The sequence below is a fragment of the Chaetodon auriga genome, chromosome 4 (assembly GCF_051107435.1).
Source record: "Chaetodon auriga isolate fChaAug3 chromosome 4, fChaAug3.hap1, whole genome shotgun sequence".
NCBI lineage: Eukaryota > Metazoa > Chordata > Actinopteri > Chaetodontiformes > Chaetodontidae > Chaetodon > Chaetodon auriga.
The window spans coordinates 3277130-3290301 of NC_135077.1; the positions used below are offsets into that span (position 1 = coordinate 3277130).

Sequence of the window (13172 nt, forward strand, 5' to 3'; positions counted from 1 at the left end):
ACTTGCACCAGACAGACACAGTCAGCGACAAGCTAGTGGACTGAATTGAGCATTTAGCAGCTAAAGAGTCAGATGTTTGTCTCAGGAGTTGCTAGAGACCAAAAATAGCTATGAATGTTTATGATTCTCTGTAACACCAGGTGAAGGAGCGCCATTTATTTCAGACACTTAGTCTCATTATTTGACTCATGCCTTTGCACACATTTCACTGCTAAATAAACAGTTTACTGAGGGCTGAGGCTCACTGTCATATGGTGAGTTAAGGCTGCTGGCTGTCACTTACTTTGTGACACAGCGTATTTCTTCACACTGCTGCGTGAGAATCAGACACATGGACAACCAGATTGGCTACTTATGTTCCATCATGTCCCACATAGCAATGGCGTCAACAGTGCACACTGTCAGACAGTCCGAGACGGAGGCAGTTGTGTGAAGGATGAAATGAGAGAGAAGTTTAGTGAACGCTGAAATGTAGTGTAACAGTAGCACAAGTCAGCAATCGGACTCAGTAATGAACACATATTACTGTCTAACTGTATGTGGCAGTTATCTGTAAGAGATGATATGAATGAGAAACTCATCAATCAATCAATCATATGAACACTTTAGAAACTATAATGCAAACACCATTCATTTATTGGTATAATATTCCATAATACTTTATAGGTATCATTCTGTTAAATACATATGTACTAAGCCTGTGTGTATCTATAGGCAGGCATTTCACATTCAGGTCCAGGTTCAGTGCAGTGATCACCAAACATCTCGTCTTGTCAGACTCTTTAGTGAACGAGGAGCTGAGGAGAGGAGCTGCTGCTCAACACATCAGTCAATCGTCTGTAATCATTTTACCTTATTCCGCTTCAGCTTTCCTTTGCTCCTCACTTATCTCTTCATATCTCATTTTTACGCTAACATCTGAAATAAAGTCATTGATCTCCCTGTCGTTTTTCTCTGTAGAAATGCCTTTCCATTCACCTAAGGTTGACTCTCATTGGAGGAGGGACAGAGCGGTCTCCCTGAGGTCCTCCTTCACGGCGCCAATAACAACCAGCCGGGAATGCATTGTGGGTCAGCTGTAGAGACAGGCACACGGGTCCGATAGGATACAATCAGTGATCAGTTTAAGTCCAGATTGAGACAGTAAGGTCTAGCTTAGGCTTGTTCAGTCCAGTTTTAAATCCACCTGGATCTTGTCGGGGCTGCTTGCCTTAAAGGACAAACAACATAACTAACTTAGGACAAGGTGCTATTGAGCTTGCAAGGTAACAAGGCAATGCAAAATAGATATCATTATGTTGACGTAGGAAGGGATGCCTGAGTCAATTAGTTCTTGAACAGTGCTGAATGCTGTTTTGAATCTTACAGTGACACACTTTTGGGGCTGTCTCCGGTGATTCAGTTGTGCCAATAAAGCTCAAGATACTATTTGACTCATGAGAAAAAGAGGATTTATTTGAAGAACTCATCTCAGGTGCTCAGTAGAATAGAATAGTTTGGAGTCTCGGGAGGTGGGGGGCGGGATGCATTCATGCTTTCGTCGGTGAAGCAGCAGCGGTAAGGATCCTTGTGAATCTTGGTGGACAATCAAAGTATGTGGCTTCATCCCAATCTTGTAATGGAATAGTTCTGTCAGTGTGGTCAGAGGGTGCTCGGAGTTGTCACTATTCACGGGGAAAAAGGCATCGAAGGGACTGTTGAGATACACCCTGTTAGTTTGGTGGTGTGTGCATGTCTGTGTCTGTGCACCCTCAAGTGCGCCTGAGTGCATGTGTGTGTGTGTGAGTTTGCTTTTCTTCAAGAGTTCAGGTTAAATAGCAGCTGATGTGTCTTTAGACAGACACACCTACATCCAGTCCAAGACTGATCCGCTTCAAGTGTGCACGATGACATCAAGCCAGGATCCGCAGTCAAGTTCAGGCTCATTTTAAACTAGTCTCATTGCAGTCGGCATAGATGAATCCAGAAAGAGTCTGTTCTGTCGTCTCCCTCTGCAGACCAGAGTGTGAAAGACGCAGGCGTCTCAGAGGAAGGGGTTGTGGCTGTGTGTCTGTGTCTGTGACTGAGCCCGGGGGGCTGGTCGCGGAGAAAGGGGGAGCAGGGGCTGCGGGAGGTTGGAGGGAAGGTCCAGGAGTCCAGCGGGAGGTTGTGTGAGAGAGGAGGGCAGGATGGGTGGCTGGTGGTGCAGAGGGAGGGGCAGCGACGGGCTGTAGGAGAGCATGTGTGGGGGCAGCGGGGATGTAGAGGATGGTCGCATTTGGTTGAGGGTGAGGCGAGGCTGGTCGCAGTGGAAGGGGTTGGTTGGAGATGGAGCACTCAGACCTGAGAAGACAGAATTGGGTAAAAAACCTTTTCACAATATCACAATAATGTTTTTGTAAGAACAAATGTGATTTCTCGAAAGGTTCTTTGTTACCTGAGAGGAAGGGGTTGTTGTGTGTCTTGCTAGGTGGGTTGGAGGGTATCAGAGCGTCTAAATTGACCAGCGATGCCCCTGTAGGTCCCAGGAAAGCCTCTGGGGTTCGACACACACGAGTAGGCGGGGCGCTGAGCGGGGGCGCAAGCCGCGACAGGTCAAACATCTCTGGGCTGGCCGACTCCCGTCCGTTTACCTGGGGTTTCACTGGAGGGTCAGTCCCAAACGGATCTGGTTTGGAATCTGCTTCGGCAAATGGGTCAGAGTTTGCTTTTACCCCAAAGAGCTCTGCATCTGCATCAGGACAAGAAAAATCGTTTTTAGACACCACAGTAGGCTACCTTTGGTCTTCCTGTCAATGCAGGAAACTTATGGCTTCTGTATTTAAAGTCCACAGAACTTCTGTCTGTCTTATACTAAACTACCTGTGGGACTAGCAGGTTGAGGGGACGACACTTGAGGAACGTCTTGTTTAGGCTTCTCCTCTTCCTGTGCAGCGAACGGATCTGCCCCTTCACCACCTGCATGTCAAATTCAACACAGTAACATCTTACATTTTTGGACAAACATCGAAAACTTGATGACACCAGAGTTGCCGAAAGGTACCTCCATCTGTTGGGCTGTCCCATGCTTGATCGACAGGACTGGAGGAGACAGGTGCAGCTTCCCAGGGGTCTGTGCGTGAGGGTGCCCAAGGATTGGACGCGTTGGAGGACGAAGGAGGGGCCGTCCAAGGGCTACCAATCACAGGAGTGCTGGAGTGGACCGCTGTGGAGCAGTAAAAACATACTAACTCAGAATCTGAGAAAACACAGAGAGCTGGTACAATAGGTCTAGCATCGTCCTGGCCTTTGTGTGTTTGTGATGAACCACCCACCTACAGAGTCCCAGGGGTCAGAGGTGACATCACAGGTGGGCTGCGCAGAGTTCCAAGGGTCACTAGGCGGAGGTGGGACCTCAGATGAGGGGCCAAATATGTCCACCAGGTCCAGCATGGCTGACTACAGAGGGAGCAATAAACCTTTCTGTAAATTTGTGCGAATTACTCTCAGGTTTGTGTTCCAGGGTGGATTTTTGAATCATGCAAGACTCTTAATTAGAAACTTGTTTGGAGGAGAGTATGAGGACCGACACAGTTACTGAGATACACGTAACGTTTACTTTAAAACACGATTTAGACATTCAGCTTGGCAGATCTGAGCTGAGTGAAGCAGTTGATAAAGAAGTCGTGGTGTCTGAAATGTTTCCCTGATGCTGTTCCAATGAAAACCATGTATTGCCAGATTTGATCAGAGTAGGATGGTGTTTCTTTATGCTTCGAGAAAATTCTTAAACTAAACAAATTGTTTATAATTGTTTATAAAAAGTTGATGTTTTAGAGATACGTGGTTTTGACAGAGCAGCGCAGTCTTTATTCACTTACCAGGAAACAGTTGACTCACTTTAAAAAGAAACACTATGTTGTTTCCTTTAAGCATGAATAAGCACTTGTGTTTCACTGGCACTCGACTGAAAACATACATTTCTAACAGCAGAAGCATTTAAGCGTCCTTGTGAGTTATACTGTAGAGTCTGATTCGCACAATGCAGTGGGTATTGTTAACTGCATGTTATGAGGTGCAGTGGGATTACATGATGTAATGCAGTGAAAAGTGATTGAGGGAGTTAACAAACTGCATCTGGACTCCACTGTTTATTCTGCAGCAGTTGGCAGAGCAGCGTCTCACAGCAGCGCCGTCTGCTAACAGCGTTTTGTTTACTGCTCAACTTCACGTGACAAAGTGCTGCAGACTGTATGTGCATTAAGATGACACGTTAAGTGGCCATTTGGAAATGTGATACCATAAAAACTGCTCGTGCGGAGGCTTCTGCAGCATGTAATTTCATTTTAGCGAATAACTAAGTACATGGAAAATATAAGCACATGATATTTTTTGAGCTATTGTTAATTGAAATGGCATTTTCCACACTTTACATCAGCATCGTGATTATAACTGTGCATAAATCAATGGTATCATTTAGACATTTCTCTCTAATATCTGTTTAACATCTGCGGAACTACATGTTAAATTATGTCAATTATAATTTTAACAGTTCAAATATGTTAATATCAGTTGTTTACATGTGAAACCTGAAAGCTTTATAACTACTACACGTCGAACCTCTGATGCACATACACTGAGAATCATTTCAGAAATGAAAAATGTTGCTGCATGTTTAAATGATGGAGAAGGAGTAGATGTAATTTTAAGAATGTTTAACAAAGCATTGACACTAACTATTATTCCAAGTGTCATCTTTTTACATTTTATACAGTTTCATTTGTCTTAAACGATATCTGAGGGTGTCTTTAAGAATTTAATCCCACTACAACCACTGTAAATCGTATCAAATCGCAGCATCAGATAAAAGAAAATTAAAAGTCATTTTTGACCGTCTGATGATACGAGACATGATGATATATGACATGTATCTCACCTTGTGAATATGTCAGGAATTCAGAGAACCAATGAGACGTTCGTTATTACCATTTTTTCCCTGCACTTTACTTCCATGCTTTTCTTTTTAAGGAGCACCTGAAAGTAATGGGACTTTCACAATAAGACGTGATATAACCAATTGCAAGCCATGGGGACCTTTACATGAGACAGCTGGTGACTCCGATACTCCCTCTGACAGGCCAGCGAGTAAAAGAGCTGGTGTGCTACAAGATAAGGAGCATGCTTTCAAGGAAATGTCACGCTGAGCTCAAGGTTAGACAGACGAAGTCATTATCATTCAGCAGACATCTCTCTCTCTCGTCTCTCTCGGCTCTCTGGCATTTCTCTCTCAAACCTCCCTCTTTGAGCTGATCTCTGTCTTTTTGTCTCATTTCCCTCCCTGTCCCACAGTCCGCACTATAAACTGCACTTCATTCTCTAAATGTCTGCCAACATCCACCTACAAACGCACCCGCCCACTTCTCCATCCAAACACATTTGTGTGGCACGCATGCACCCACACACACACGGTGCAGCACACACACACACACACACACACACACACACACACACACACACACACAGCTTTCAAACTCACCTCCTGTGTCCCTGACTGGCTCTCTCTCCTGCTCTCATCCAGGGCCTTCTGTAACAGAGACTCGTCTCCTTGACGACAGCACTGCTCCTGCAGGGGCGGCATCGTGACATCATCAACATTATCGCCACGGCAATGAGCACGCACTCGCACACACCGCAGCACGAGCGAAACCGTCTTTGGGTTCGGCCTGTGACTTTTGTGTGCTGTTGAAATATTCAGCTGACAAAGAGCAGAGGCTGGTTCAGAGCAGAGCACAAGAAAGAGCGAAGACGATGTTTTATACGTAGAAGTTTAAACATTTAAACCCAATGCGAGCAGTTTGCGAGGCACGCGGCAGAGGTCCTGGAAAGGAGCGAGCTGGCTCAGGAAGGAAGGAGTTGGGAAGAAAGTCATTAGAGACGCGTTTTAGTTAAGATCTGAAAGCCATATCACCAAATACACACACACAAGAGGATTAATGAGTGTGGACACTGCATGGTGAGGAGTGAGGTGTGTTTCTGCGTGTGTGTACCTGCTCGTGCTCCTTTTGGCTAAGGCTTAAGGCAATCTGTAGTTGTGTGTCTTCATCCATCTCTATGGTAACAGGGAAAGGAAGGGCTGGCTAGATGAAGGTGGGCGAATGTTCAGATTTTTTGAACAAAATTTTCATTACTGAAATCACCAAGGGGCAATGAGACGTGTGGCTCGAGTACAGAGGCGGTGTGTGTGTGTGTGTGTGTGTGTGTGTGTGTGTGTGTGTGCATGTTGTTTTACCTTCTGACTCTCCTCCCTGCTCATGGCTAAGGCCAGCTGGAGCTGCAGCTCCTCCTCGCCGCTGGTCTGGGGTCGGGCCTGCTCCAGGTCTGAGGCGGCGCGAGGAGACGAGGACGAGGCTGCAGATGGGAACGAGTGAGGGCGTTAGATGGAGGATGCAATAATGGTGGGTGAGGAGAAATGGTCAGATTGATGTGGGGATGCATGAGACATGGAGCACAGGAAGTGTGGAGCTTGAATATTTTCAGTCCCGTGCTGCAGTATTGATAATCTATGTGTTGGAAAGCGCTGGGCAACACGCACAGCAAACCCACAACATGCATTCCACTTGGGATCAGCCTGAAGACAAGTGTGTATTTTTAATGCCCGTCTTCCAAAAGCTCCGGCTGAGCGCTGCTCTCTAGCAGAGGTGGTGGTGAGGCACATTTGCGAAACAGTACAGATCATCCAGCTACACTCAGCAGCTGTCGGAAAGCAGTGGCTGTTTGTGACTGTCTGGCCTCAGAGGGCAGCAAAGAGCCCATTATGGGTTCTTTGCCTCACTGTGATACGGCACACACATTGAGGCAAAGAAGATGCCACACAACAAAACTTAATTGAGCACAAAGGTGAGATTTTTGCTCTGTCAGACGTGTTTTCAAATAGTGTTTCTGGATTTGTGGCTGTCAACTTTCTCCCATGCAGTAGAAGAGACAGTCATGAATTGGCCTATAAAAAACACTGTACTCGACCTGCTCATCAGCAAAAGGCAGACAGACAAAGTCAGAAAGTAGCTGGTGAACATAGTGGAGCACTGAGCAGCTGAACAGCCAAATAAATGACAACATTGTTTAACAACTGATGGATGTGTAAATAAACTTTAAGGGTGTGTTCACAGCTGTGTTCACAGCCACAACACTCACAGTTAAAGGAGGATGGAGAGCCTCTGGAGCGGCTGAACTCCTCTCCGTACAGAACAGCCATGCTGGGCTGGCTTGTCCGCCTTCCCGGGTGGTAAGACGGGGGTATACCTCCGTAAACACCCCCGCCCCCTCCGCTGCCTCCCCCAGCCATCCGCTCCTTGGTCTTCAGAGCTTGGCTCCTCTCCTGGCGGAGCCGCTCCTCGTCCCGGAGGAGACACACCAGTTGGCGTGCTTTTTCTCTCACGTTGGCGCCCTGGTCTCTACCATCGCGGTCCACGTATTGGAAGTCACGTAGCGTCTGAACCACACGTAAACACAAATTCATGAATTCAACCAAAATAATAATTTACTCTTGACTTTTATCTCAGGAATCCAATAAATAAAGGAAGACACAAAACAGGTAAAGCGTGTATTCACTGACTATGATTGGAGACTGTTGGTTGATTGTTCTATTCTGTGTTTGAATGTAATGTTACTGTGTTGGGTGATTGTTTTTTTACATTATGCAGTGTAACATTAACTGAAGGTAACAACTAGTGATGACTCAGACAATAAACAAGAAACCAGCTGTACTCCTGAGGCTCTCCTCTTGTTGCAGTCCAGACCTGAATAGTGAATGCGTTCTCACGGCACTGTTGGGCCACTCTCTCTGATCCTGTCTTCAGCAGGTAATCCAGCAGGGTCAGGGCCTGGAGGCAAATGCTGATTACCACACTGACAGACCAAAAAGAGTATTTCTTCACATCTCCACTATCCATATTATAGTTGTAGAAAAATACATAAATATTATGAAATAGAAGTACTTTACAGGGATGTGCAATGAGATGGAGACAGGAGACAACGGTAAAACAAAACTAGAGCCTTTAGCCATGCTAGCGGCTCTGTGAGGCTGCACTTGAGCTAAACAATAACATCATCATGCTAATGTCAAAAGAAGACGTAGCAGCAGACATAAGTGTGAAGGTGAAGTATGTTTGCGGAGGGAGAGAAAAAAAGTTGAATAAATGATTAGAGAGGGAAAGGTGAGAGAAGAGATGAAAGTAAAGTAAGCTAGCAGAGAAGAAGAGAAGCATGTACACAGAGAGCGTTTCTAATCCGAGTGAGAAGTCAAATCTGACAGAAACTCTTTAATGAGGTTCACCTTGTAGACGTGTCTCCAGTTCTTGCCGCTGTCGTTGAGGCGTTTCCACACCATGCCCATGACCTCAGCAAACGCCACCACATTGAAGGTCAAGTCAGCGATCTCTGACATGAGAGACGAGGACGGGCCCCATGGGTCGTTGGAAGTGGCCTCACGAACCTAAATACATCACCAGCAGACGGGAAATGACGTCCATTTGTTTTTCATTCAGTGTCATAAAGAAAGTGAGGGATTAAAAGAGTCAAAGCACATTTTATTGAAGTTTTACGTCAAGCGTTTGTTGTGATGTGTTCTGATCTGATGACTCAGCGTAAATGTTAATGCAAAGGAGTAGTTCCTTCTTCGGAGTCCAACACATAAAAGCTACTACCCATCAGTGACACTTGAAGAGAGTGCAGCATGATACCTTGATCTCCGCTTCTGAATAGTTGTGCACAATATTCTTCACCTGCCGTCGCAGAGCTGAGGTTGTCATGGTGACAGGTGATGGAGGATGTGGACGGATAGAAAGTGAAAAACGAACACTCAACAGGTGAAGAGAGGGGGTGGAAGGAAGAATGTGGACTGGAGCAGGAGAGGAGCAGCAGCTATGGCAATGAAGGCTCCTCTTCTCTGTCAGGAGTCACAGGACGCCCCTGGAACAAAGAGACAGACACAGCAAACCACGGACATGTTCACTCTTTTAGGGTTGATCTAATAAGAAAAAGAAAAACAGAGTCCTATCAGGGGTTTTCAAAACCTGACATTGTGGCCCATCCCAGTCTGGGCCTCGGTAGTGATTAGAACTATAGTTCCCATAATGCTTTGGGATACAAACGATAAGCACAGTGTTGCTGTGGATTCAGTGAATGCTGTTTCTTCCCCATGATTTCTAACTCACAGTGACAATACAAACATGCTGATGTTAAGCAGGTTAAATGTTTATGTTATGTTCACCATCATAGTGTAGCATGTTGCCATGCTAATACTAATACTTGCTCAGGGTGATGCCCCTCCTCCTAGGCGCCAAAGACTTTCTGATGAGACTTAATTATAACACATTATCTCTCATAATAAACAAATATCTTGTCTCTCCTGGTAGGCATGCCGTTATTTTCGCAGGTATTTGCACATAAACCAAAGTGTTGGATAGTGTTGACAAATTTACTTCAATTTGACAACACTGAGCAGTAGAAACACGACTGATGATAGTGACTGAATGAGAGGCTCGTAGCTGCTGCCCAGCCAGGAAGTAGGTCATACAGAAGCTCTGGCACTCAGGTGTCTGATGAAGCTTCCTGGTGGCTTATTTTATTCAGGCCAACACACACACACACACACACACACACACACAACCCAGTTTTCTCTTCCGAATTCATATTTCAGAGAGGCCACGGGGGAATTGATCATTAAGGATTCCTCCCTCTGCCTGCGACTAAGCTGTGACTGACACAGAACGTATTTAAACCATTAGACCAAAGCTGAGTCCTCACGACGTCACGATCCCTCTGAACACGAGTTTGTCTTTTTTCCCTGAAGTTAAATTTTGAAAGATGAGGTGAAGCTGATGTGTTGCCTTTCTTAACATTTTGTCAGGAAAGTCCACATACTTTAGTTACTTGTTTCAACAACAACGAAGGCGTCAGTATGTATTAATTACAGTATGAATGCATTTCTTTCACTTCATAATTGTGTGCAAACAAACACAAACATTCATTTATTCATTTTATGTTTTAGAGTATCTAAACCAATATATCAGCTAATATTAGCATATCACATGTGTCTGTGTATATGCTGGCCACTCAGGTTCCTCACTCCGGTCCCTTTTTCAGCAACATTTTGAAGGTTAACCAGAATTTAAAAAGTGCTTCTGCACCTGAAATTCAGATCTTGTAACAGCACTCCATTCAAGGGCTTACGGGCCCCTGACATACCAGGCCCCTGAGCTTGTGCCTGTCAAGCAAGTTCAGTAATCCATTCATACCTTTGACTCTGAATATAAGGACATTATTAACAGACTGCTACTGCTAGAATCACTGCCAACAATAATAACTATATTTAAGAAGGACTCTTGTTCGTCACTGTCCACTGCTGCCCCGTAGCAGTTCACGAAAGGCTGCCATAGTAAAACAAGTCATGGGATGCCTCATCCTGCCGAAAAGCAAGCATCAGCAGAAGCACAGGGCAACTGAGATGCACACAGCAGGGACACGGAGAGAAAACTCCGAGAGGAGGACGTGTCTGACAGTGTTTGTGCAACGGAGACAGAGAGGGACAGAGACAATGAAGGGCATAAAGAAGAAAGTGAAGCTCAGCAACTGCAACCGCTATCACCTTTCTGCATAATCATCTGCACACACACACACACACACACAGACAAGTCACTGAAGGCTGGCACTGTCTACTGTCTGAGGTGTTTGAAACTCTTTTTATCGCACCACAACAGATCTATTGTGGGAGCAATATGATCTTTCTCTTTGTGCACGAAAATTCTAAAAAAAACTGAGGGGACAAACGGAAAGAATCGTTGGTGATGGAATCAGCTGAAACAGTGTGTGAGTGTTTTGTTGTTTGTGTGTAACCCTAATCCAGAATCTATCCACCATTGTAACAGATGAAGTTGTGTATTATTGTGAGCCCTGGACCAAGTATGTGCTGCTGGCCGCCACGCTGCTAAAACTCACTATTTGACAATGATGGAGGAAGAATTCAAATCGTCTACCAGTAAATCTCACGCTGTAAAAATACTCCATTAGAAAAAAATTGCTTTCTAAATGTACTTAGTTACTTTCCATCATTGCTCTTTGACTTGAATTATCTCTACCATCATCCTCTTCCATCTGTCCTATTAGGAATCCGACCAGTCCAGGCCACATCCCATCAGACAGTAGAGGCAACACTAAATTCATTTTAATGACATTATCTGACAGGCCAATAAGCTACTCAAGAAAACGTACAGATACTACAATAAACTGTGCCACAATGAACGTGAATGAATTAATTTTATATGTGACCTTTAACCAGAAGTTCAAGAGTAAAATCCATCCTCAACCATACAGTAATTAACAAGATATTTCTGGCATATTGTACAGCTCAGTTTTAATGTGTGTATTTGAAGAAGTGTCACACACACACACACACACACACACACACACACACACACAGGCAGACAGTGGTGATGAAGCCATCCGGGGACAATCTGTGGAGCTGCTCTGTGAATAATCCAGCAGCTCCTTGGCCTCAGAGACAGCAGCTGTGGTGGTTTTACTGGGACATGGACACATTTTCTGACTCACAGCTACAAGCTCTACACTCAAATGACTCATCTGACGTGTAATAGGTTCAGTTCCCTCCGAGCCTCAGTCGCTCATTCACCTGATGAAATCAGCAGCTCGGAGTCGTGACGCTCGTCTCCACAGAGAGTCTGCTGTACATCACATGATCAACACGATGCAAAACTCAGCTGGCTCTGAATTTCACTTCAAAATATTACACCTCCATCGTGACACGCTGAAGCGAGTCAGGGAGGGCGGTTAAGTTCATGAGCTCACGAGCTCTGGTCTCATGCGTCAATTTGCTCCGACACAGAGGCCTTACGTCACCCCGTCGTCCACGTTTATGGATGCGCATGCGTGCTGTGGCAGCAGGTGTACTGTATTTTTCAGGTGGCGATGGAGAAGAGGAGGGGGAGGGCGCCCATGGTGGGTCTGCATTACCCAACCTCCCTCTCTCTCTCTCTCTCTCTCTCTCTCTCTCTCACACACACACACACACACACACACACACACGCACACACTCTTGCGGTGGATTCCCTGTGCGGGCTACCATGTGCTGCACAGATTCCCGTGCAAGGCCAACTACCACCGGAGTGACATGTAGGTCGGTAACATAGCTCAGCACACTGTCGACTGCATGTATATACCCTCTAAACGAATATTACTGACCCAAAACATCAAGGAACTAACCAACGCGGTCATTTCAGTAACGTGCAGCTTACCTTTACCCATTGCTCATCTCCCGCCTTGTCCGCTCAGCATCCTCGCCTCCCTGCTACCCCCCGCCTCCAAGCCCCCGATTATATCCCTCTCCGCGAGGATCGGCTTTGCAGGGCAACCACAATTATCCCGTCCCTTTATCCAGAAAACGTCAGAGAGAGAGAGAGAGAGGAGGCGAGCAGAGCGTGTTTTAGGAACCTTTGAATGGGGATGTCCGCGTCTGAATCCCGGCCTACCCTGGGTGACGCGAGCCGCACGGGCAGGCAGTCAGCGGTGAAATCCGCATAGGACAAGGATAAAGCGCGGCACACGGCAGCTCCCTCACTCCCTCTCTCACTCAGGCAGCCCCCATCCACACACGCACACGGCACCGGCAGGCTACGCACGCACAGCACGGCGCACAGCGGCGGACGAGAGGCAGGGGCGGCCGCGTCGTTTGCACAGTCAGCGGTGGGATGTAACTAAGTACAGTTACTGTTAAAGTAAAGTAAGTGACAGCTTTAGTTACAAGTTACTTAATATTTTCACACCCTTCCCGTCCAGTGACAACCATGTATCTCCAAATTTGGTGATTATGAAGAATATTTTTCAATATTTTGCTGATAAACTGAAGGATTAAGTGTTCCTATATGGGTTAAGAGAATTCTCCGACTTCTCAGTATGAATAAAAACTTAAAAAGAAAACCGGACATTAGCTGGTAAAATGTCCCAAAGTTGGAAACTGGGCTGTTTTCCTACAGATATGTGGTTCTCACATCCAAAACCATCAGATACAATAGTGAAACACTGACAGGGGCCACTTCACTGCACAGGGAGTACTTTTAATGTGGTACTTTAAGCACATTTTGCTGACAATATTTACATACTTACTTATACTACAAGGTTTTAAATGAAGGACTTTTACTTGT

General features: G+C 45.6%; 1 protein-coding gene across 1 annotated transcript; it reads right to left on the bottom strand.

Annotated features, from left to right (window-relative positions):
* Positions 1-613: 613 nt before the first annotated feature.
* epn3b (epsin 3b) lies at positions 614-12706 on the bottom strand. Its single transcript, XM_076728230.1, has 12 exons — positions 12267-12706; positions 8697-8925; positions 8291-8449; positions 7755-7838; positions 7150-7447; positions 6248-6366; positions 5495-5581; positions 3294-3417; positions 3023-3184; positions 2842-2937; positions 2417-2710; positions 614-2322 (listed from the first exon to the last, which is right to left on the bottom strand). Exons 2-12 carry the CDS (start codon positions 8763-8765, stop codon positions 2024-2026), a joined length of 1791 nt encoding a protein of 596 aa, XP_076584345.1. The 5' UTR covers positions 8766-8925; positions 12267-12706; the 3' UTR covers positions 614-2023.
* Positions 12707-13172: the final 466 nt, after the last annotated feature.